This window comes from Zalophus californianus, chromosome 1 (assembly GCF_009762305.2).
Source record: "Zalophus californianus isolate mZalCal1 chromosome 1, mZalCal1.pri.v2, whole genome shotgun sequence".
In the NCBI taxonomy this organism is placed as follows: Eukaryota; Metazoa; Chordata; class Mammalia; order Carnivora; family Otariidae; genus Zalophus; species Zalophus californianus.
Window position 1 is genome coordinate 161,920,438 of NC_045595.1, and position 21,588 is coordinate 161,942,025.

Sequence of the window (21,588 nt, forward strand, 5' to 3'; positions counted from 1 at the left end):
TTTGATGCATTTGTAAATGGGATTGTTTTCTCTTTTTTAAGATTTATTTATTTATTTTAGAGAGAGAGCACAAGCAGGGGGAGGGGCAGAGGGAGAGGGAGACAAACAGATGCCCCGCTGAGCAGGGAGCCCAACTCGGGGTTCCATCCCAGGTTACTGAGATCATGACCTGAGCTAAAATCAAGAGTCAGATGTTTAACTGACTGAGCCACCCAGGTGCCCCCGGGATTTTCTTTTTTCTTTTTTTTTTCAGGATTGTTTTCTTAATTTCTCTTTCTGATAGTTTGTTACTAGTGTACAGAAACACAACTGATTTTTGTATGTTGATTTTATATCCTGAAACTTTACTGTTTATTATTTCTAATAGTTTTTGGTGGAGTCTTTAGGGTTTTTGTTTTGTTACATATGCTATTATATTATCTTCAAATCAAGACAGTTTTGCTTCTTCCTTTCTGATTTGGATGCCTTCTATTTCTTTTGCTTGCCTAATTGCTCTGGCTGAGACATCCAGTAATACGTTGAATAAAAGTAGTAAGAGTAGGCATCTTTGTCTTGTTCCTGATCTCAGAGGAAAATCTTAGCTTTTCTCCATTGAGCATGTTAGCTGTGTGTTTTTCATAGACAGCCTTTATTATCTTGAGATACAACCCTCTATACCCACATTGTTGAGAGGTTTTATCATGAACTGACGTTGAATTTTGTCAGATGCTTTTTCTGCATGTATTGAGATGATCATATGATTTCTATCCTTCATTTTGTTAATGTGGTGTATGACATTGATTTGCAGATGTCAGACCATCTTTGCATCCTTGGAATAAATCCAATTTGATCATGGCATATGATCTTTTTAATGTATCATTGAATTCAGTTTGCTAATACTTTCTTGAGGATTTTTGTATCTATGTTCATCAGGGATACTGGCCTTTAATTTTCTTTATTTCTTTCCTCTCTCTTTCTTTCTTATGGTTTGATATCAGGGTAATGCTGGCCTTGTAAAAGGTGTTAGAAGTGTTCCCTCCTCTTCAACTTTGGGAAGGAATTTGGGAAGAAGTATTAATTCTTCTTTAAACATTTGAAAGAATTTACCAATGATAACATCTGGTCCTGGACTTTTGTTCATTGAGAAGTTTTTTATTACTAATCCAATCTCCTTACTAGTAATTGTTCTATTCAGATTTTTTCTTTATTGAGATTTACTTATTTATTTATTTAATTATTTATTAAAAAGATTTTATTTATTTTTGCACACGAGAGAGAGAGAGAGAGAGAGAGCAATTTCACAAGCAAGGGGGAGGGGCAGAGGGGGAAGCATACTCAGGGAGCCCATTACGGGACATGATCCCAGAACCCCAGGATCATAACCTGATCCAAAGACAGACCCTTAACAGACTGAGCCACCCAAGCACCTGAGTTTTGTTTATTTTTATCCTTTTATTTTTTTTATCATAATAAGTGCACTCTTTAATCCCCATCCTCTAGTTCCCAATACCTTCACCCATCTCCCCTCTGGTAACCATTTGTTTGTTCTCTGTAGTTAAATATCTGTTTCCTGGTTGTCTCTCTCCCTTTTTTTCTTTACTCATTGGTTTCTTAAATTCCACATATGAGTGAGATCATATGGTTTTGGTCTTTCTCTGACTGACTTATTTCACTTAGCATTATGCTCTCTAGTTCTGTCCATGTTGTTTTAAACGGCAAGATTTCATTCTTTTTTTATGACTGAATAATATAGCAATAATATCACTGAACACACATACAAATACCCAACATCTTTATCCATTTATCTATTGAAGAACTCTTGGGCTGCTTCCATAGTTTGGCTATTGTAAATAATGGTGCAGTAAACATAGGTGTGTGTCAATTCCTTTGAATTAGGATCTTCATATTTTTTGGGTAAATACCCAGTAGTGCAATTTCTGGATCATAGGATATTTCTATTTTTAATTTTTTGAGGAAATTCCATACTGTTTTCACAAATGGCTGCACCAATTTTCATTCCCACCAACAGTGCCAGGGAGTTCCTTTTTCTCCACATCCTTGCCAAACTCGTTGTTTCTTGTGTTTTTGATTTGTTCAGATTTTCTATTTATTCATGATTCAGTCTTGGTAGGTTGTGTGTTCTAAGAATTTATCCGTTTCTTTTAGGTTGTCCAAATTTTTAGCATATAATTGTTTATAATGTTTCTTATGATCCTTTGAATTTCCGTGATATCACTTGTAATGTCTCCTCTTTCATTTCTAATTTTATTTGAATCCTCTCTTTTCTTGGTGAGTCTAGCTAAAAGTTTAACAGTTTATTTAAAATTTTGCTGTTGTTGAAGTATATGTGACATAAAATGTTATATTAGTCTCATGTGTACAACATAGTGATTTGACACCTCTAGATGTTATGCTATGTTCTCCACAAGAGTAGCTACCATTTGCCACCATACAGCGCTATTACAATACCATTGGCTATATTCCGTATGCTGTACCTTTCATCCCATGACTTATTCATTACAAAACTGGAAGCCTGTATCTCCCACTCCCCTTACCTCTTTTGCCCATCCCCTCCCACCACTGGCAACCAGCAGCTCTTTGTATTTAAGATTCTGTTTTTGCTATTTTTGTTAGTTTCTTCATTTTGTTTTTTAGATTACACATATAAGTGAAATCATAGGGCATTTGTCTTTCTCTCCCTGGCTTATCTCACTTAGCATAATACCCTCTAGGTCCATCCATGTTGCTGCAAATGCTAAGATTGCCTCCTTTTTTATGGCTGAGTAATATTCTGTGTGTGTGTGTGTGTGTGTGTGTGTGTGTGTGTGTGTGTGTGTGTACATCTTCTTCTTTTCCATTCATCTATGGGTGGACACTTAAGTTGTTTCCACATCTTGGCTATCGTAAATAATGCTGCAATAAACATAGGGGTGCATATATATTTGCAAATTAGTGTTTTTGTATTCTTTGGGTAACTACCCAGTAGTGGGATTACTGGATTGTATGGTATTTCTATTTTTATTTTTTTGAGAAACCTGCATATTGTTTTCCATCGTGGCTGCACCAATTTACGTTCTCACCAATAGTGCACGAAGTTTCCTTTTTCTCCATATCCTTGCCAACATATGTTTCTTGTGTTTTTGATTTTAGCCATTCTGACAAGTATAAGGTAATATCTCATTGGGCTTGTGATTTGCATTTCACTGATGATTAGTGAGGTTGAGCATCTTTTCCTATGTCTGTTGGCCATCTATATGCCTTCTTTGAAAAATGTCTATTCAGGTCCTCTGCCCATTTTTAAATCAGATTATTTGGGGTTTTGGTGTTGAGTTATGTAAGTTCTTCATAAATTTTGGAGATTAACCCCTTAACAGGTATATCATTTGCAAATATATTTTCCCATTCAGTAGGTGGTCTTTTTGTTTTGTTGATGGTTTCCTTTGCTGCGCAAAAGCTTTTTAGTTTGGTATAATCCCAATAGTTTATTTGTGCTTTTGTTTCCCTTGCCTAAGGAGACATACTTATAAAAAAAAAAATTAAATTAAATTAAAAAATTTTAAAAAGGAGCCATCCATAAATATGTTGCTAAGGTTGATGTCCAAGAAAGTAATGCTTATGTTTTCTTCTAGGAGTTTTATGGTTTCAGGTCTCACATTTAAGTCTTCAATACATTTGGAGTTAATTATTGTGTACAGTGTAAAAAAGTGGTCCAGTTTCATTCTTTTGCATGTAGTTGTCCAGATTTCCCAGCACCACTTACTGAAGAGACTGTCTTTCCTTATTATCTATTCTTGCTGCCTTTGTCATAGATTAACTGACTATATAGGTATACAGTTATTTGGGGGCTCTCTATTCTGATCAGTTGATCTATGTGTCTATTTTCATGCCAGTACCACACTGTTTTACTATAACTTTATAGTATATCTTGAAATCTGAGTCTTATAGCTCCAGTTTTGTTCTTCTTTCTCAAGATCACTTTTGCTATTTGGGATCTTTTATGGTTCTATAAATTTTAGTATTATTTGTTCTAGATCTGTGAAAAATACTATTTGTATTTTGATAAGGAGTGCACTGAATCTGTAGAATTGTTTTCTTTTTTTATTCATTTTTATTTATAAGATTTTATTTATTTGAGAGAGATAGAGTGCAGAGCAAGAGTGAGAGAGCACAAGCAGGGCCAGAGGCAGAGGGAGAAGCAGATTCCCCACTGAGCGGGGAGCCCGATGTAGGGCTCAATCCTAGGACACTGGGATCATGACTGGGCTGAAGGAAATTGCTTAACCACTAAGCCACCCAGGAGACCCTAGAATTGTTTTCTTAACTTATCTTTCTGCTACTTCATTATTAGTGTATAGAAAAGCAACAGATTTATGTATATTAATTTTGTATCTGGCAACTTTACTGAATTCATTTCTTCATTTCTTCTAGGTTATCCAGTTTTTGGCATATTAATTGTTTATAGTAGTTTCTTATGATCCTTTGTATTTATGTGTCATTGGTTGTAATGTCTCCTCTTTCATTTCTAATTTTATTTATTTGAATCATCTTTTTTTCTTGGTGAGTCTAGTTAAACATTTATCAGTTTTGTTTATCTTTAAAAAAAAAGCTCTTAGTTTCATTGGTCTTTTCTATTGTCTTTTTAGTCTTTACTTCATTTATTTTCATTATGATCATTGTTATTTCCTTCCTTCTAGTAACTTAGGTCTTTGTTTTTTCTTCTAGTTCCTTAAGGCATGAAGTTAGCTTGTTTATTTGAGATCTTTCTTCATTTCTTAATGTGGACATTTATTACTATGAACTTCCCTCTTAGAACTGCTTTTGCTGTATCCCATAAGTTTTGGTATGTTGTATTTCCATTTTCATTTGTCTCAAGGTATTTTTTTGCTGGAAAAAAAGTACATTTATATTGCTAAGAGGTAAAATTCACAATGAAGAAATTAGAGGTACAAACTTTTATGTGAAGAACAATATAGCATCAAAGTATTTTAAAGAACAACTTTGTTTTGTTTTGTTTTAGTTTCAGAGGGTAGAGTTTAGTGATTCAACAGTTGCATATAAGCCTCAAGATATTTTTGGGTTTTTTTTTTTGTTTGTTTGTTTCCCTTTTGATTTCTTCTTTGACCCATTGGTTGTTTAGTGATGTTGTTTAATCTTCATATATTTGTGAATTTTCCAGTTTTTTTTTCTTATAATTTCAGTTTCATACTGTTGTGGTCAGAAAAGATACTTGATATGATTTCAGTCCTTTTAAATTTATTAAGACTTGTTTTGTGGACTAACATATGATCTATTCTGAGGAATCATATATGCATGCTTGAGAATAATGTGTAATCTGTTGCTTTTGGTTAGAATGTATACAGTCTGTGAAGTCCATCCCTTAATGATTTTCTGCCTGTATGATCTATCTATTGATGAAAATTGGGTATTAAAGTCCCCTATTATTTTTGTATTGCTGTTTATTTCTCCCTTTAGATCTGTTAATATTTGCTTTATATATGTAGATGTTCCTATATTGGTGCATAGATATTTACAAATGCTATACCCTCCTGTTCAATTGACCCCTTTATCATTATATAATGACCTTTGTCTCTTATTAAGATCTTTGTCTTAACATCTATTTTGTCTGATAGAAGTGTAGCTACCCCACCTTCATTTTGGTTAACAATTGCAGGGAATATCTTATTACACTTTGAGTCTGTTTGTGTCTTTAGATCTGAAGTGAGTCTCTTGTAGGCAGCAGGTCGATGAGTCTTGTTTTTTTAATCCATTCAGCCACTTTGTCTTTTGATTAGGGAATTTAGTCCACTTATATTTAAATTAATTATTGAATGGGATGTACATAATTGCCAGTTAGTTTTCGGGCTGTTTTGTAATTCCTGTGTTCCTTTCTTCTGCTCTTGTGATTTGATGATTTTCTGTAATATGGTCAGATTCCTTTCTCTTTATCTTGTGTATCTGTTATAGGTTTTTGTATCTACTGTATCTACTGTAGGTTTTTGCTTTGTGGTTACCATGAGGCTTACATAAAACAACCTGTATTTATAATAGTTTATTTTAAGCTTCAGTTGGGATGCATTCTAAAACTCTATATTTTTAGTCTCCTCCCTGCCCACATTTTATGTTTCTGATGTCACCATTTACATATTTTTATCTTATGTATTCATTAACAGATTTTAAAAGTTAGTTATTTTTACTACTTTTGTCTTTTAACCTTCATACTAGGTATATAAGTGATTTACTCACCACCATAACAGTATATTATCCTGAATTTTATATATCTATCTTTGCCAATGAGATTTATATATTCATTTTCGTGTTACTTCTTAGAGCCCTTTCATTTCAGCTTATTGAAGTCCCTTTAACATTTCTTGTAAGGCCAGTCTAATGATATTGAATGCCTTTAGGTTTTGCTTGTCTGGAAAACTGTTTATCTCTCTTTCAGTTCTGAGGGACAACTTTGCCAGGATGAGTATTCTTGTTTGGCAGGGTTTTTTTCTTTCAGCTCTTTGAATATATTATGCCACTTCCTACTGGCCTGGAAAGGTTTTGCTGAAAAATCTGCTTACACAGTCTTATGGGGTTTCCCTTATATGTAACAAGTTGTTTTTCTCTTGCTGCTTTTAAGATTCTTTCCCTGTCTTTAACAATTTAATATTGTGTGTGTTGGTGTGGGCCTCTTTGGGTTCATTTTATTTGGAAGTCTCTGAACTTCCTGGATCTGGATGTCTGTTTCTTTCCCCAGGTTAGGGAAGTTTACAGCCATTATTTTTTTTTTTCAAAAATTTTCTGCCCCTTTCTCTCTCCATTCTCCTTCTGCGACCCTTATGTGCAAATGTTAGCTTGCTTGATGTTCTCCTATAAGTCTATTAAACTATCCTCACTCTTTATCATTCTTTATCTTTTTGTTGCTCTGATGAGAGGAATTCCATTGCTCTGTCTTCAAGTTCACTGATCCTTTCTTCTGCTTCACCTGGTCTGCTGTTGAATCCCCATATTGTACTTTTCAGTCCACTTACTGTATTCTTCATCACTGTGATTCTGTTTGGTACTTACTTATATTTTCTGTCTCTTTGTTGAAATTTTCATTTTGTTCATGCATTGTTCTCCTGAGCTTGGTGAGCTTCTTTATGACCATTATTTTGAACTCTTTATCAGGTAAACGACTTACCTCTTTTTCTGAGATTTTATTTTGCTTTTTGTTTGGAGCACATTCCTCTGTTTCTTCATTTTCTTTTCCTTCTGATTTCTATGCATTACATAAAACAGATACCTCTTCCAGTCTTGATTGAGTGGCCGCATGTAGGAGATGATCTTTATTGTTCAACACGTCTCTAGCTCTTGATTGTTTCTAAAATCTTTGTGATTGTTCAAGCAGTTTTCTTTGTTCTTAGTGGCTCCCAATAGTTGAGGATGTCCTAGCCTATTAGTGTCCCAAAGAGGAAGATCTCAGTACCTAGATGCAGGCTGACTGGAAGCTGGATCCTCAGGTTGGAGCTTTTAAAATATGCAAATATACCTCTTCTAGGGGAAGACTGGGAGATGAACATTTCTGTCTGTTTTTGTGCTGAGCTGAACTGTTTATTTGTTTGCTACCATCCCATTGATTCTGTGAACACAAGCCCTGCTGGTCACCAGAGCCAGGCTATCAAGGGATGTGTCTTCTGTGCAGAACTACAAAATCCAGGGCACCAGATCTGTGCACAAACTCCTTTCTTGGCAGCATCAGCAAGCTAGGGTGGGACAGATGGAGAGCATAAAGCTGTCCCCTACCAAGTTCCCAATATCTGGGGGAGATTGCAGTCAGTCCCTTGATGTATGTTAAATTAGAAGTCAACTCCTCAGTCACAGCTACTAAGATAAATGAATTGGTTTCTTTTACAGAATGATGGTATTTCGGTATGCTGCTTCTATACTGTGCCATGGTAGGGGAAGGGGCAGGTGGTTAAGCAGTTTTTCTTTGTTGCAGTCTTATGGGACCCATGAGCATAAGTCCCATTGGCCACCAGAGCCATGCCTTCATGGGGTATTCCCTGGGCAGCAACCACAAAACTAGGGTGCCAAATATGTACAAGATCCTTTCTGAGAGATATCAGAAACCTGGTGTGAGGCAGAGGGCAAGTGTGAATATGATGCCTACTTGCCTCTCCAGCATCTGGAGAGTATCACAGTCAGCCCCTTGATGTGTTTTAAATTAGAAGTCTGCCCCTAGCCTGCAGCTACTAAGATAAGCAAAGAGACTTCTTTCATGAAAAGACTGGGTGTTTCTATCTGTTGCTTCTGTGCTCTGTGTGTGTGTGGGGGGGGGGGGGGAGATATTGATTAAATTTACAGAGGTGGGAATAAGCAGGAAAGCTGTGAGGTAATAGGAGATGAGCCTACTTGGAGTGGAGGAGGTTTGTAGAAGGCAGTGGAAGGTAGGTGGAAAGACCATGAAAGTCACCAAAGTTGTTGACATTTGATGAAATAGGTAAGATGAAAACAGGAAAATAATTTGAGCAGCAGCGGTAGGTCTTGATTAAATCAGTATCTCAACCATCAACCAGTTGAGGTGTTCTTCTTTTGGGAAGTTCAGCAGCTCCAAAATGGAGATACTCTAGTTAAAAGGGCATAAGAAAGTGGAGGATGTGCAGAGTCTTGCCTGCCTGCCTCTCCCCTCCTGTTTCCTCAGAATACTCAAGGCTCTGTAGAGCACAGTTGAGAAACACTATCTTAGTAGATTTCCTTTCTCTAGCCCATGCCTGATTGCAATGGAAGCAATGAGAATGTACACACCAATATCCCCACAGCTCATAAAATTTTCCTATCTCTGCTGATGCCCACACCAGAATTCCAGAAAACTTACCTTTTCTATAGTTTCATTATCCAAAGCCAAGAGTCAATTAGAAATTTCAAGGGAAGAGTTGGTTTGATTAGTGAGAGGAGAGGTTTCTAGTTTTGCACATGCAGCTTTTGTAACAATGGTATTTCATTCCTCCTGAGAAACCACAAGCAGGTGTAGCTTGGTTAGGATGGGAGGGCTGCTGACCGAATTGAAACTAGGGGCTTTAACTTCTATTTCAGCAAAAAGCTAATGGAGTTCTGTGATGGATCAAGAGAAAAGTCTGTCAGTGCTGAGTTGTGTTAATTTCCCAAAACTTGGGATCAGTAAAGTTAGACCCATTTTTCAAATCACAATTCAAATATGTTGTTTAATAAAGTTTCCTAACTCTTACTTGCTCATGAGGTGACTCCCAATGCAGACTGCTGGATCATTCAAATCATCTTCATATACATACCTATGCATTTCAGGCAGAGGAAGACAAGAAAAATCTGAGCAGGATGCAGACTCTGATGGATAAACTTCAGCTACAAGTACAAAGTTACAAGCAGCAAATGGAGGCAGCAGTAAGTACCTGGGGCTATTGCCGTCTCATGGATTTCCCAGCCATTGTTTTTGATTAATGGAGATAGGTAAGCACTTTGTCTACAGAGGACCAGCTCAGCTTAAAGTCCATTCATTCTCTAGTTTTTCTCAAACTAGAATTATCACAATGCTCAAAAAATTGTTACTTTTCCTTCCAGGGAGCCAGAGCTCTTGCCCTCAACCTTGTTTTATACTCAAACATGTACATTGTAAGAAATGAGTCCAGTAAGAACATGGGGTTGTATAGGGATGGTGAATTTTTGGCCAGGTAGGCACTCTGGGGCCTTCCTCACCCCAAAACCTTGGGTGAGCATAAAGGTGGCTCACAGTCCTTTTTCCAGATGAGCCTGGACATAACTGTGGCCCAAACTACCATCATTTGAAATGTACTTGCCAACCCTGAGTTTATATCCATAGCTACATAGAATGTAATTCATAAGTGCCATATATATTGGTTTATACCTAATATCTCCTATATTTCAATGATTTGGGCTAAAACACTGCTAGGACTAAAAATTACCTGTTGACTTGTATAATTTTTAAAGATAAACCCCCTCTACTCAAAGGTAAACCAGGATGTTTAACTGATTATGAAACAATTGTGGTTTTTCTTACATGTAACATGACCGTGAAAGCCATACCACCTCCAATTAGTGGAACGTGCTGAGCAGGTTCTAAATTTCCAGAGAACAATGGTTACAAAAATGGACCTCATGCCTATTAGAAAGTCTGAATTCTTACATATTATACCAAAATATATTCCATTCAATACTCAGAAGTTTAGATTCCTTTCACACATTTTTCAACTTTTTCATGTCAAAGCAGAAAAAAATGACTATGCAGGCACAGGGATATTTTTTCATTTTTTTTATTTTTATAGGAAGTACAAGCCAATCAATATCTTTCCAAGTATAAGAAGCAGCAACATGAGTTGAATGAAGCTAAGGAAAGGGCAGAGATAGCAGAATCTCAAGTCAATAAACTCAGGATCAAAGCAAAAGAGTTTAGAAAAAAGGTATGTCAGATAGTCAACTCTGTTGTAATTCTTAAAGTGTGTGTGTTTAGAGCTCCTGTCATCACAGAGACCAGTAGAACAAGAAATTATTTTTCAAAAGACTTTGAAGAGAAAAAACAAAAAGTAGGTTCTGCTAAGGTCTTCCCATATTTACTAAATTTTCTTTGTCCATGTAATATGCAGTGCTAAGCATTTGAGTGGAATGTACATTGTATTTATACTTCTCAAATGCTTAATTCCAACTGAACTTGCCGGCTCCGAGTTCCAGGTCCTAGATTCATTTGTGTAGAACAGTCAGGAGTCCAGAAAGCAAAGATAATTTTAAAAGCACAGATGGATCTGCTTGAAACTGAGTTAAGTCTTTCTATGTAGGTAAGTGCCTGACTTTATACTGGATCAGTATGGAGACCTGGGTGGTGAGGTTTAAAGTTGAGGCAGTGGAGAATAAATGTACTTGTCTTCTCTAGTTTTCTGCTTTATCCCTCATTCTGTCCTAAAACAAGGGGAAAGGGTTATTTCCCCCTATCTGTGGTTTTTGACACTACAATTCAGATCCCAGGGTAGGGGCTGCCACCCTAACTTTTCTAGCAAAGTGGCAGCATGACCAAGGCCAGCGAACTGTAGGCTTGTCAGGGTCAGTGTCTATTCAGGCTGCTATAACAGAATGCCAGAGACTGGGTGGCTTATAAATAACAAACGTTTCTCACAGTTCTGGAGGCTGGACAGTCCAGGATCATGGTGCTGGCAGATTCAGTGTCTGGTGAGGGTCATTTCCTCATAGACGGCCCTTTTCTCTATGTGTCCTTACATAGGAAAAGGGGTGGGGAGAGGGAAGAAGTTCTCTGGGGATTTTTATAGAAGGCACTAATCCTATGCACAAGAGCTCCATCCTCATGACTTAAAGGCCCCACATCCTTACGCCATCACTGTGGAGATTGAGATTTCAACATATGAACCTGGGGGTTATACAAAATAAGAAGCCCCAGCTTTCTTACTGAGATTTCCCACAAACACCGGGTTTTTTAATGAGGTCTGGCTTTAGGAGAAATGAATTAAAGGGCATAGGATAATGCGCCATTCACTGCCCTTTATGGAATGCCTATAAACACGGTGCCTAGCACAGATAGGTACCATTTCATTTTTAAAAACTTGGTACATACCTGGTCCTCTTATCATAAATGAGTTACTAATAACTCTGCAAGATAAGTAGATAGGGTTGTCCATAATACATACTACCTGGAAGGAGGTCAAAATAATCTCTTTTGAAGGAGAATCTAAAAGTTGGTTATATCGAATATATTTAGATCTAAATATGAGAAGCATGAGTCATTGGCACACTCCAGAGATTTCTTGTTGCTGCCTGAAGATTGTCTCAGGGATAAGGCCCACAAGCAGAGGTCCAGTTAAGTGGTTTGAACTCTGCCCTCAATTTGAAAAGGGTCGTGGCATTGGATTTGGGGTCTTAGAGGCAAGGCCTGCCCATCAACTCCATATAATGGTTTTGTTTAGGGAAATGCCTCACATGTGTTACTCTTGCACTCAGCTGGAGGAGGTCAAAAGGGCTGCAAAACATATGTAATGTATTCGACTTTGTCACAGTTATTTCCAACAAAGAATAAAATGAGTGAAGCAGAAATTGCTTCTGAGAGGCCCAAGATGACTAGGAAAACCATCCTTGGCAGTGCAATGACTAATTGTTTCCTATTCTCAGAAGGAAAGCCTGAAAAATCTCTCAACTGTCATAAACCAAGAGAAAGGGTTTTCTGATAGAATTGGATGTCTGTCTGGACTGTGGAACCAATTGGTGATGTGGCCACAGTCTTTCCCTTGTGGGGTCTTTTGTAGAGGGCACTGCCTTCACCGGAAAGCCTAGGCGGGCAGAAAATTGAGAGTGCCCAAGCATGTCCTTCAGATGAATTACCTGTATCTGCTTTCTGTAATGTACATAATTGCCTCAATTCCCTGCATCCCTTTGAAGCTAATGAGGAGTTGGCTAAGGCCTGCTTACTCTGGAAAGGACTGGGCTTCGTTCTGGGTGTGTGTGCCACTGATGAAAGTCACAGGAATCTCACAGAGCACACTCATATTCTGTTTTTCAGGCTCATGAAGAATAAGAAGTTCTTTGCTTATGAAGGATAGGGGCTGGACAAGTACAAGGATGGTACCATTTAATGGCTGAAAACTTAAGTTGCATTAGAAACAAGCATTAAAAAAACCATGTTGCATTTAAAAACATGTTGCTTTTGAAACAAGCGTTTAAAAAATGTTTATGTGGTATGGAAAGTAGTTTAAACAAGGTGATTAGAAAATGTAATACAGTATCTTTGCTTCCAAGGTTAATGGGGATTTTTCAGATCCTCAAATACAAGTAAATATTTTACATAAAAGATTAAATAAGAACCGTTTAAATTCTGAAGTTAAGAAAATGAATACCTGTTCTTTTGTCCATATTGCCTCTTAATAAGTAATATTTATGGAAGACATAGGCCATGAGGCCTGGGGTATGTTGGTAAATTGTTATAAGCAAAGTTAATGAATTTTACTTATAACATAGTAACATAATTCATGACTCTATGTTTTTAGCCACTAATGGTAGGGGTTGATAAACTTTCCTCTTAGCACTGTGATGTACATATGGTCAAAGGCACTTAGATTTTGTAGATTGGGGGCACCTGGGTGGCTCAGTCATTAAGTGTCTACCTTCAGCTCAGGTCATGATCCCAGGGTCCTGGGATGGAGCCTGCACAGCAGGGAGCCTGCTTCTCCCTCTCCTGCTCCCACTCCCCCAGTTGTGTTCCCTCTCTGTCTCTTTCTCTCTGTGTCAAATAAATAAAATCTTAAAAAAATAATTTGTAGACTAAATCCTCCCAATCTATACCTAGGTAGGCTACATGTTGGTGCAGCTTCTCACACAAGAGAGCTGAGTGATAGGTGGGATGCTGGCTTTGTATTGTGCCACTGTAGCTAAGCAGAAGGAACATTTCCTGGATTTCTCTGTGTGGTTCTGGATTAGAGTTGGTCACAAGAGAAATTTTCACCAGATTTGACAAGGGAGAAGTGAAGGAGCAACTGTTCATTTTTCATTTTCATCCTCACTCCATATCCAGCTCTCCTTCCTGGCATAGCTGACTTCCAGCTACTTCAGGCCCAGCCCCAGATGCAGAGGGGACAGCCTGACACAGACTCCTTCATGAGTGCCCAGAAATATATAATGTTGATTCCATATAATAAGTCCCTGTTCTCTGTCATTCCCAGCACTCTGCCTCTCTGACCCCAACCTTGACTCATACAGGTGGCTCTATGATTAATTCAGAGGCTCAATAGCATTGAAGGACCCAGGTTCATTCTTGTCTACCATCCTCAATTTGTTGACTTTGGTCTTTCCATTTTGTAAGAAGAGTATAGAGGTTCTGAGCATTTTATCCTCACAATTAAAGTTTTTCTTTATAATGATGTCAATACTTCACAGTTCACGATGAATACCTGTCACAAGATTGTAGCAAATACTTAGAGAAAATCAGACCAGATAGCATTAACACACAATTCAGGGTTGGTTTTCTCCTATAAACTACAGGGTCAAAACTTAAGTCACTAAAATCCTGGTTAGACTTTCTTATAAACTGATTAAAATAAAGGGAAGAGATCATTAAGTCAGCTGGGCTATCCATTCTCTCTCTGTGTAAAAATTTATGTGGAAATCTAAATTTATTATAAGGCTGATTAACAATATGACAACTGAGTCAGAAGAGTGAATCAAATTATCTTCATAGCTAATGTCACTCAGCTATGCAAACCTGGTGTTGGAAGGTATAACCCAACCCCCAGAGATGTCAGTTCATGAGTTGATAGGGCCCTTTGCTCTAGGCAATCTTGGAGATACTGACATTTTTACACTTTGGAGTCCCTACGACTCACCATATTAAATCTAGTTAATTATTAACTATTCATATAAAACTGGAGTACAATACCTTAGTATATCAATTGCCCTGGTTTTTCACCTTTTCACTAAGGTGATTTCTGCTTCTAGGTGCTCTCTCACTCATCATTAGTTGATCAGATTTTGAATCAGCCCTTAGTGATACATTTCTTCCAAGATCTTGGTGGGAACCTCAATGTGGCCCCCTGGACTGCAGCAAGAATGTCACTGAATGAGACAGTTCTTTTCTAAGCTTGAATTGGCATCCAGGCATTCATAATCTTGATGCAGGTAGGGAGTCAGAGAGTGATGGTTAGGACTTGAAGAATAAACGTGATAGTGGGAAAGACAATGGTTTCAAGTCTTTCCAACGGTAGAATTATTAGGCCATGACAAACCACCTCTGGACTTGCAGTGAAGAAAGGGGAAGTGAAGTCACTGGATATTAAGAATGCTCTTCATGTGTTGACACAGTCCTGTCTTAATTTCCTGTACTAGCTGGGTGTTCCGAAAGAGCCTAGAACCAAGAAAAATGGACTTAAAATGGCTGTGGTTCATGTCAGAATAACCATTTTTATCTTAAGCATTTAATGATGATAGTGTTTTGTTTTGGTTTTTGGGAGTGGGGAACTTTAGAGCTATTGTTTGCATCTGTAATCAGAAATCCATGAGACAGTTATAAGTAGTTCTGATTTTAATTTCCCTTCTAGATTAGTTCCTGAGTTTTTAACCAGTAGAAAAAACATGTTTACCCCATTCTTTGCTTTTATATTCTGATTAATGGAACTCATAATAAAAGGTATGTAGCAAAAAAGTTTAACTCCATTTTAAACAACTGAATTTGCAATCAAACTATAATTTGTAAGTGAATTATCAGTCCCCAAGAAGCCTAGAAGTAGTTGGAAAAGTATGGAAGGCCAGCCTTCTGAATCTGGGCAGAAACTGTAATCTGGTTTTCTCACTTTGTATTTCTTTCTACTTCTATACAGTCCCATGCTTCCATTGGAAGAACAAGTACATTGGTGCACCATCATATGCATAGTGCCTCTGGAAATCTTCTCCACAAGTAACAATAGGAAATGAGAAGAGCAGCCGCTTATTTAAGTAGAGCCTATTTAATTATAGACATTGGAAAAAGCCCTAATTGTATTTTTTTTCCTGTTCTGTTACCCTGTGATCTCTCTCACCCTTTTTTTCCCTATGTCCAAGTCTTGCATGATGATATTTGAATTGATTACTTTTTCATAGTAGCATTCTTATGCTATAGATGGTTTGATAAAGGAAAAGCTTTACCTTGCTCTCTTCTGCATTAGTCATGTTGGCCCTCTCAGTATGGACAGAAGACCTTTCTATAGGGAAAAAAAAAGAGAAACTTAGAAAAAAATCTTGAGTGCAAACACTCAAAATCTTTTATTCGTACCTCAGTACAATTATGTTATTAGACTCACCTCAGTTACTCCCCCTTTCATATCTTTCTTCCAACAAACAGCCTTAAAAATGCATTCAGTGTAGAAATACCTCATTAGCTACAAATAACAATAAATTCTTATGGCTGATTCAGGTGTACCAAAGCAGGGATAAAAGCTGTCCAACCAGGCCAGGAATTCCTGGCTCTTTAGGGTAGTTGGCCTGAGTTATACTAACTGTTAACAATGGAAGATAACAGCCAAGGAGGTGGTGATTAAGCCCATCAATGGCAAAGGAAAAAAGGGGTATGATGCCGTTTTCCAAGGAAGGCCTTCCTTTTGTGCCTTGCTAAAATCTAAGAAAATTTATACTTATCCTAGACTAAGGGCATTTTAAAACAGTTCTAGAAAAGGGAATTAAAGAGGGCACGTATTGAATGGAGCACTGGGTGTTACATGCAAGCAACGAATCATGGAACACTACATCAAAAACTAATGATGTAATGTATGGTGACTAACATAACATAATAAAGTTAAAAAAGGAATTTAAAAAAGAAAACACATACCATGGTCATATGGAACTACAACCAAGGACCTGGAGGTAGGCAAGGTTTGGGGGCCTTTAGTGTAACAGCTTGAAATATATTTTCAGCCTATCTAACTACAGAGCTCTAGAACATTGGTTGTTTAAGTAGCCAGTACCCTGACATTGTTTTTGCTGAGAGCTCCTGACTGACCCTCCAGAATCAGAACCCAGCCTGCTGTCTGCCCCGGGAAGCTGACTTGGACAGATTCCTTCTATAGGCTGGGTCTTCCCTCTGGCTTCCAGTTGGAGTGGAGAGCAGGGAGAGGGAAGGGCAAAATCACACATTTATTCTTCCAGCTCCTTCTTTGCCTTGGTCTGGTTGTGTCCTTCAAGTAAAAGTCACTCTCCCTACAAGGCATTTGATTTTACATGACTCTCTCCTCCTGGGTTTTGAGAACTGCACCCTCTCCTTGTCCCTTCCAGTTTAGATTTGCTAGCAAATCAGCTACTCCCAGCTCTGGGGAAATGAACTATCTTCTGTGCTCCCCCTTGTACAGTTGTGAGTGTGCCAGGCATTTTCTGCTGGGACTTGACTTTTGCACACTTCTAATATAGAAATTAAACTGTCATTCTGGAGCAGTATGTAGGCCCCCTCTGTCCTATAATTTTTGAACCTGAATCTAGTCACAAGCATCATTATATGAAGTCAGAGGTTGCTTTGAGGGGACAGACTAGACTTGCCTGTGATTTCCCATCTTTTTCCACTTCTGGCCAGCTAAGGGATGGGAAGAACCAGTAATAAGTAAGACTAGCCTGCCTATTAGTATAAACAATCACAGGGTAAAACTGGTGAAACTCTTGCTCACTGTCACGCTTAATATCTTACTTTCAGTAAAGTTTTCTGCTATGACCAAATCCCCTAACTTCGTCAGGGGCAAAAGGTGATTATCAGTCAGAGGAAAGGACATAGGATCTATCTCAACTTCCCAGGACTCTTAGGTTTCTCAGATTATGGAATAAGAGAGAGCACCTGGGTCACCTTAAGTAGTATACATAAGTCTGTTTCATGCACCTAACTTCTTGGATTCCAGTTTCCTGGTCTATAACATGTGGAAATAAGTAGATCTAAGTTTTTCTTAGATTTAATTCTGTCAGTACAAGTCAAGTCTTCTAAGAAGTCCTGTGACCATGGCATCTTAATGTATCATTTTAAATTACCTGTAAGTAACCCAAGTTTGTTGCAGAAAATCTAGAAAAAAAGTGTTTTAAAAATGCAACAAGGATTAAAATAAATTGGCCCATAAAAGACAAAGCAGTAGCACCAAAGACAAAGCTCAAAGAAAAAGAGTGCAGGGACTAAAGCAAGTCTAGCCATAGGGACAAACTCTTTCCAAAGGCACCCATTTTTAAAGTTTGGGCTTATTTCTTTTGAGCTATTTTTCAATGCGAGATAATTTTGGTAATTCTGTGTATTATTTTAGTGCTAGATTTAAATTTTTCAGTGTGCTGCAATGCATGTGCTTGTATATGGCTTGTTACATCTTTGAACATTTAATTCAGGATAAATTTGTTAGAAGTATAGTTAGCTGGAAATGTGGGAGCATTTTAAAGGATTTCTGATAAATTTTACAAATGACTGTCCAGAAAATTCAGACCTGTTTACATGCCCAACAGTCGCGTAGGGTTAGCTGCAGGTCATCCTTGACACACCTCTACCTGAACACCCGGGGACAGAGCTCATATTCTCCATGAGATACCTACCTCTCCTGAAACAGTTGTATCTTTTTAATATACAGAATATGCAAATTGCCAGGAAACCCAAAGACAGAATAATTATCCAGGTGGTTCTGCTTTGACTCTGTTCTAAATAAAACAAAAAGTCTATAAGCTGGAAGAAAAATTAACAAGGGACACATTTATGATTTTAAAAACTAGTTACTTCTACATTTATGAGCATAAATACCTCCCAGTCTCAATGTCTCTACTGTGGGAAACCTGCATAAGCTGGAATATTAACCAGTTTGGGGCTTGGTAGGGAGTGGGTATTGGGGGGAAAAAAGGCTGCAAACTTGAGAAGCAATGAGTCTATTATGCATTGTGAGTTTCTCTTGTTTTATATTGTAAAGAGTTAACACACAGTTACAAAGGAATAGTTATGACTACAGAATAACCTCAGCCCAGCATTCTCCTTGGAGGATGAAGAGAGAGCGGAGCGCACCCCTCGTATGGAGAAGACAGGGGGCAAAGAGGAACAGGGTCAGTGCAGAGGCCATCAGTGGAGTAGAGAAGTCAGCGCCTTGAGTGAGAGGTGACAGGCAAACACCAGGATAATAGGCTGCTTGATGTTCCTCAGAATCACTGGAGGAACGGGGCTTTTTCCAGCATCTTTGTTGGAACTATAATTGTTGTAATTAGGATTAAAGGAAGTAGGACTCCAGAAGGCAGAAACTTGGAGACCTTGAATTACTCAAGTCAGAATCCGCTAATTTTGTGATCTACATTCTGCCACAGAGTAGGGGCAAGCATTAGAGCACACAGGCCAATTCAAGGGGAAAAAGTGTTTATAGCTATTTTTTTTTTTATATAACAGATGTCCATTTTTATGAACATACTCTTTATGAATAAAATAATGTTTTGCAACCTCTAAAACATTAATCTCTACACATATTTGTGTCATTCTGAAATTGTATACCCATATTAAGTGTGAGCAATTAAGTAGAAATGTTGACTTTCGAAAGTGTTTTCATATGCATAGTTTTCCAGGACCCATGGGTGGCTCAGTTGGTTAAGCTTCTGCTTTTGGCTTAGGTCATGATCCCAGCGTCCTGGGATCAAGTCCCAGCATCAGGATCCTTGCTCAGCAGGGAGTCTGTTTCTCCCTCTTCCTCCTCTGCCTGCCGTTCCCCCTGCTTGTGCTCATTCTCTGACAAATAAATAAAATCTTAAAAAGAAAAAAAAAAAACATATGCATACTTTTCCTCCTGAAGAAAGTCCTGCAAGGTATAGCATTTTCTTACTTTGTCACCCTCACTTCCTCCACTGTAAATGGATTTGCTCAACATCACATAGTGATTCAGCAGCAAAATTTAGCAAGAATTATTCAATTCCATTCAATTCCATGCAACCTTTATTAAGTAGATCTAGACTCTAGGAATCATAACTCCCCTTACCCCCAAATCTGGACTTTTCAAATGCTGTGGTATCTCCTGGGTAAGACAAGTAGAAAATTGTGATTCAGAAGAGAAAACCAAATTTCTTTGAAAGAGATTATCGAAGGGGGAGACAAACCATGAGAGACTACGGGCTCTGAGAAACAAACTGAGGGTTCTAGAGGGGAGGGGGTGGGTTAGCCTGGTGATGGGTATTAAAGAGGGCACGTACTACATGGAGCACTGGGTGTTATACACAAACAATGAATCATGGAACACTACATCAAAAACCAATGATGTAATGTATGGTGATTAACATATTAATAAATAAATAAATAAATAAATAAGTGATTATCTAGGATACTAGCAGTGCTTACCCTCTTTGATGCCCTGCCCTCTTTCTGTTGCCCCTGCTATACACCTCTTTCTGGGGGGAGAGTATGGGCAGACCCTCCTCCAGTCACAACAGGCCAGGGTTTACTTGGGAATGGGAGGTTCTGAAAAGCTTCTTTTGTGAGAGATAGAATAGTCCTGATGCTTTGCTTTGTGTAAACTAAAAATTAAATTTCTGGTTAGAAAGTTGGGTCATATGTGGTCTTCAGACCATATCTTCCTGTTTTTTTTTTCCCACATTCCAAAATGAATCCAACATGAGGCAAAATTTGAAAAATTTTGAATGTAAGCTTATCTATATTTTACATGAAACCAACATTCTTATTTGGGAGAAAAATTGGAGCTTCAATTGCACCCGTTTTCAGCACTCTCAAAATGACAGCTCTACACAAAGGGAATATCATCCCTCAGTGTCTAGAAGCTTCTATTCGAAGACCACTTGACCTAAGGGCAACTCTGTGTTCTTATCCCCAAATCTCACTACATAAAATCACTGAACCTCCAAATCTGTTATTCCTAATTTTCACAACTAAAATAATAGAAATGCTTTTAAAATATATGTTTTACTGACTCAAATATCTTTAATAGAGAGCTTCCACTATGTCCCATGATATCAAATTGATAGTTTAAGGGTAAGGGGATCAACCAGCCCACCTAGAAGATCAGCTTCATGGGTACATGTGCCATGACTCTATAGAGAGTGGACTAGAAATATTTTAAAGAGTTTTGGCCATTAGCTCTCACTAGAGGTAAAAAATGAGCTGAATCAGTGTACACTTAGTGACTGTTTCCACTAAGTTCACAGACCATGCTTCCCTAGCATCTACCAGAGTCCCAATTCTAACTTCTTACTGTTCCTGAAGCCTCAACTCCCCTGACCCTAAAGCATGTGTTAGGCATAGCAGTAAACAGGAATTGAGGATGCTTAGGCTATAGAGTCACCAATCATGTAGGTTCCTCCTTCATTTCTGAAACCTTGAAACTATGAAAAGGAAATCTTATGGAAATATTTTTTCTTCAATGCAGGACTCTTGTGTGCTTGAAAGAAGGAGGTTGACTACATCTTGACCAAAAATATCCCTGTAGATAACATTTTCAGAAATACTAATCAGAATTATTCTTTAAATGCCAACCTAATTTCCCTGTTTGATATTCATAATCTCTATTGCTATAGCCAAAACCAATTATCCAACCCCACTTGTAACTCACCTACTACATGCAGTGCTTGGATGGTGAGGAAAGTATATTTGCTTGAAGAAATATTGCATAAGTATTCCCCACTGTCTGAAAGAATAAGATCCTTCAAAGTCAAGGAAAAGTCAGTCTGGTTTATTTGTTCTTTGTTCCAGGATACTCGGGGTCCATAGATAGTTGTATTTCGTGAGGAGCTCAGAAAATAAGCCAGGATGGAGGAGGTTTCTTTTTCTACTTTGGACCAAGTGACTTTGAAGTCTTGATCCAGTAAAAAAATGCTGTTTGTAAGTTCACATGAGAGTGAAAAATTTTCACTTTGCATTTTATGAAGGTCATCTAAAAAGAGGATAGAAAAGGAAACAATGAAAATACAATTTCAAATGAATTTTCTAAGTTACACTTAGCAATGCTTTGAGAAATACCTTTGGAAATGCGTTTCTTGAAAGAAGCTGTGCCACCACCATTTTAACACTTCCTATGATTAAGTTTAGACCTTCAAGGAGGCCTAAGCCTGGGCTAGCTAGTGAGGTGACATTACTGGTTTCTAACTCCTACGCCTGACAGTGAGCACTCAAGAATGTTGCTACCAGTTACCAGGCTTTCAAAC

General features: G+C 37.9%; 2 protein-coding genes across 11 annotated transcripts in view; one reads left to right on the plus strand and one right to left on the minus strand.

Annotated features, from left to right (window-relative positions):
- MYH15 (myosin heavy chain 15) overlaps window positions 1-10,611 on the plus strand; it is a 138,584-nt gene extending 127,973 nt beyond the window's left edge. The window contains 2 exon segments of the mRNA XM_027587172.2: window positions 9,272-9,363; window positions 10,263-10,611. Coding sequence (XP_027442973.2) covers window positions 9,272-9,363; window positions 10,263-10,586 — 416 coding nt within the window. The 3' untranslated portion in view covers window positions 10,587-10,611.
- A 4,082-nt stretch (window positions 10,612-14,693) lies between these two features.
- Window positions 14,694-21,588, minus strand: part of HHLA2 (HERV-H LTR-associating 2) — an 82,766-nt gene continuing 75,871 nt past the window's right edge. For 8 of the 10 annotated variants that reach the window (XM_027587178.2, XM_027587176.2, XM_027587177.2 and 5 more), the window contains 4 exons: window positions 20,997-21,317; window positions 18,007-18,108; window positions 15,607-15,662; window positions 14,694-14,830 (listed from right to left, as the gene is read on the minus strand). In XM_027587178.2, the coding sequence (XP_027442979.1) occupies window positions 14,795-14,830; window positions 15,607-15,662; window positions 18,007-18,108; window positions 20,997-21,317 (515 nt within the window). In that variant the 3' untranslated portion in view covers window positions 14,694-14,794. The remainder of the gene's footprint in view (window positions 14,831-15,606; window positions 15,663-18,006; window positions 18,109-20,996; window positions 21,318-21,588) is intronic. The other 2 variants (XM_027587182.2, XM_027587183.2) reach the window with 2 other exon arrangements.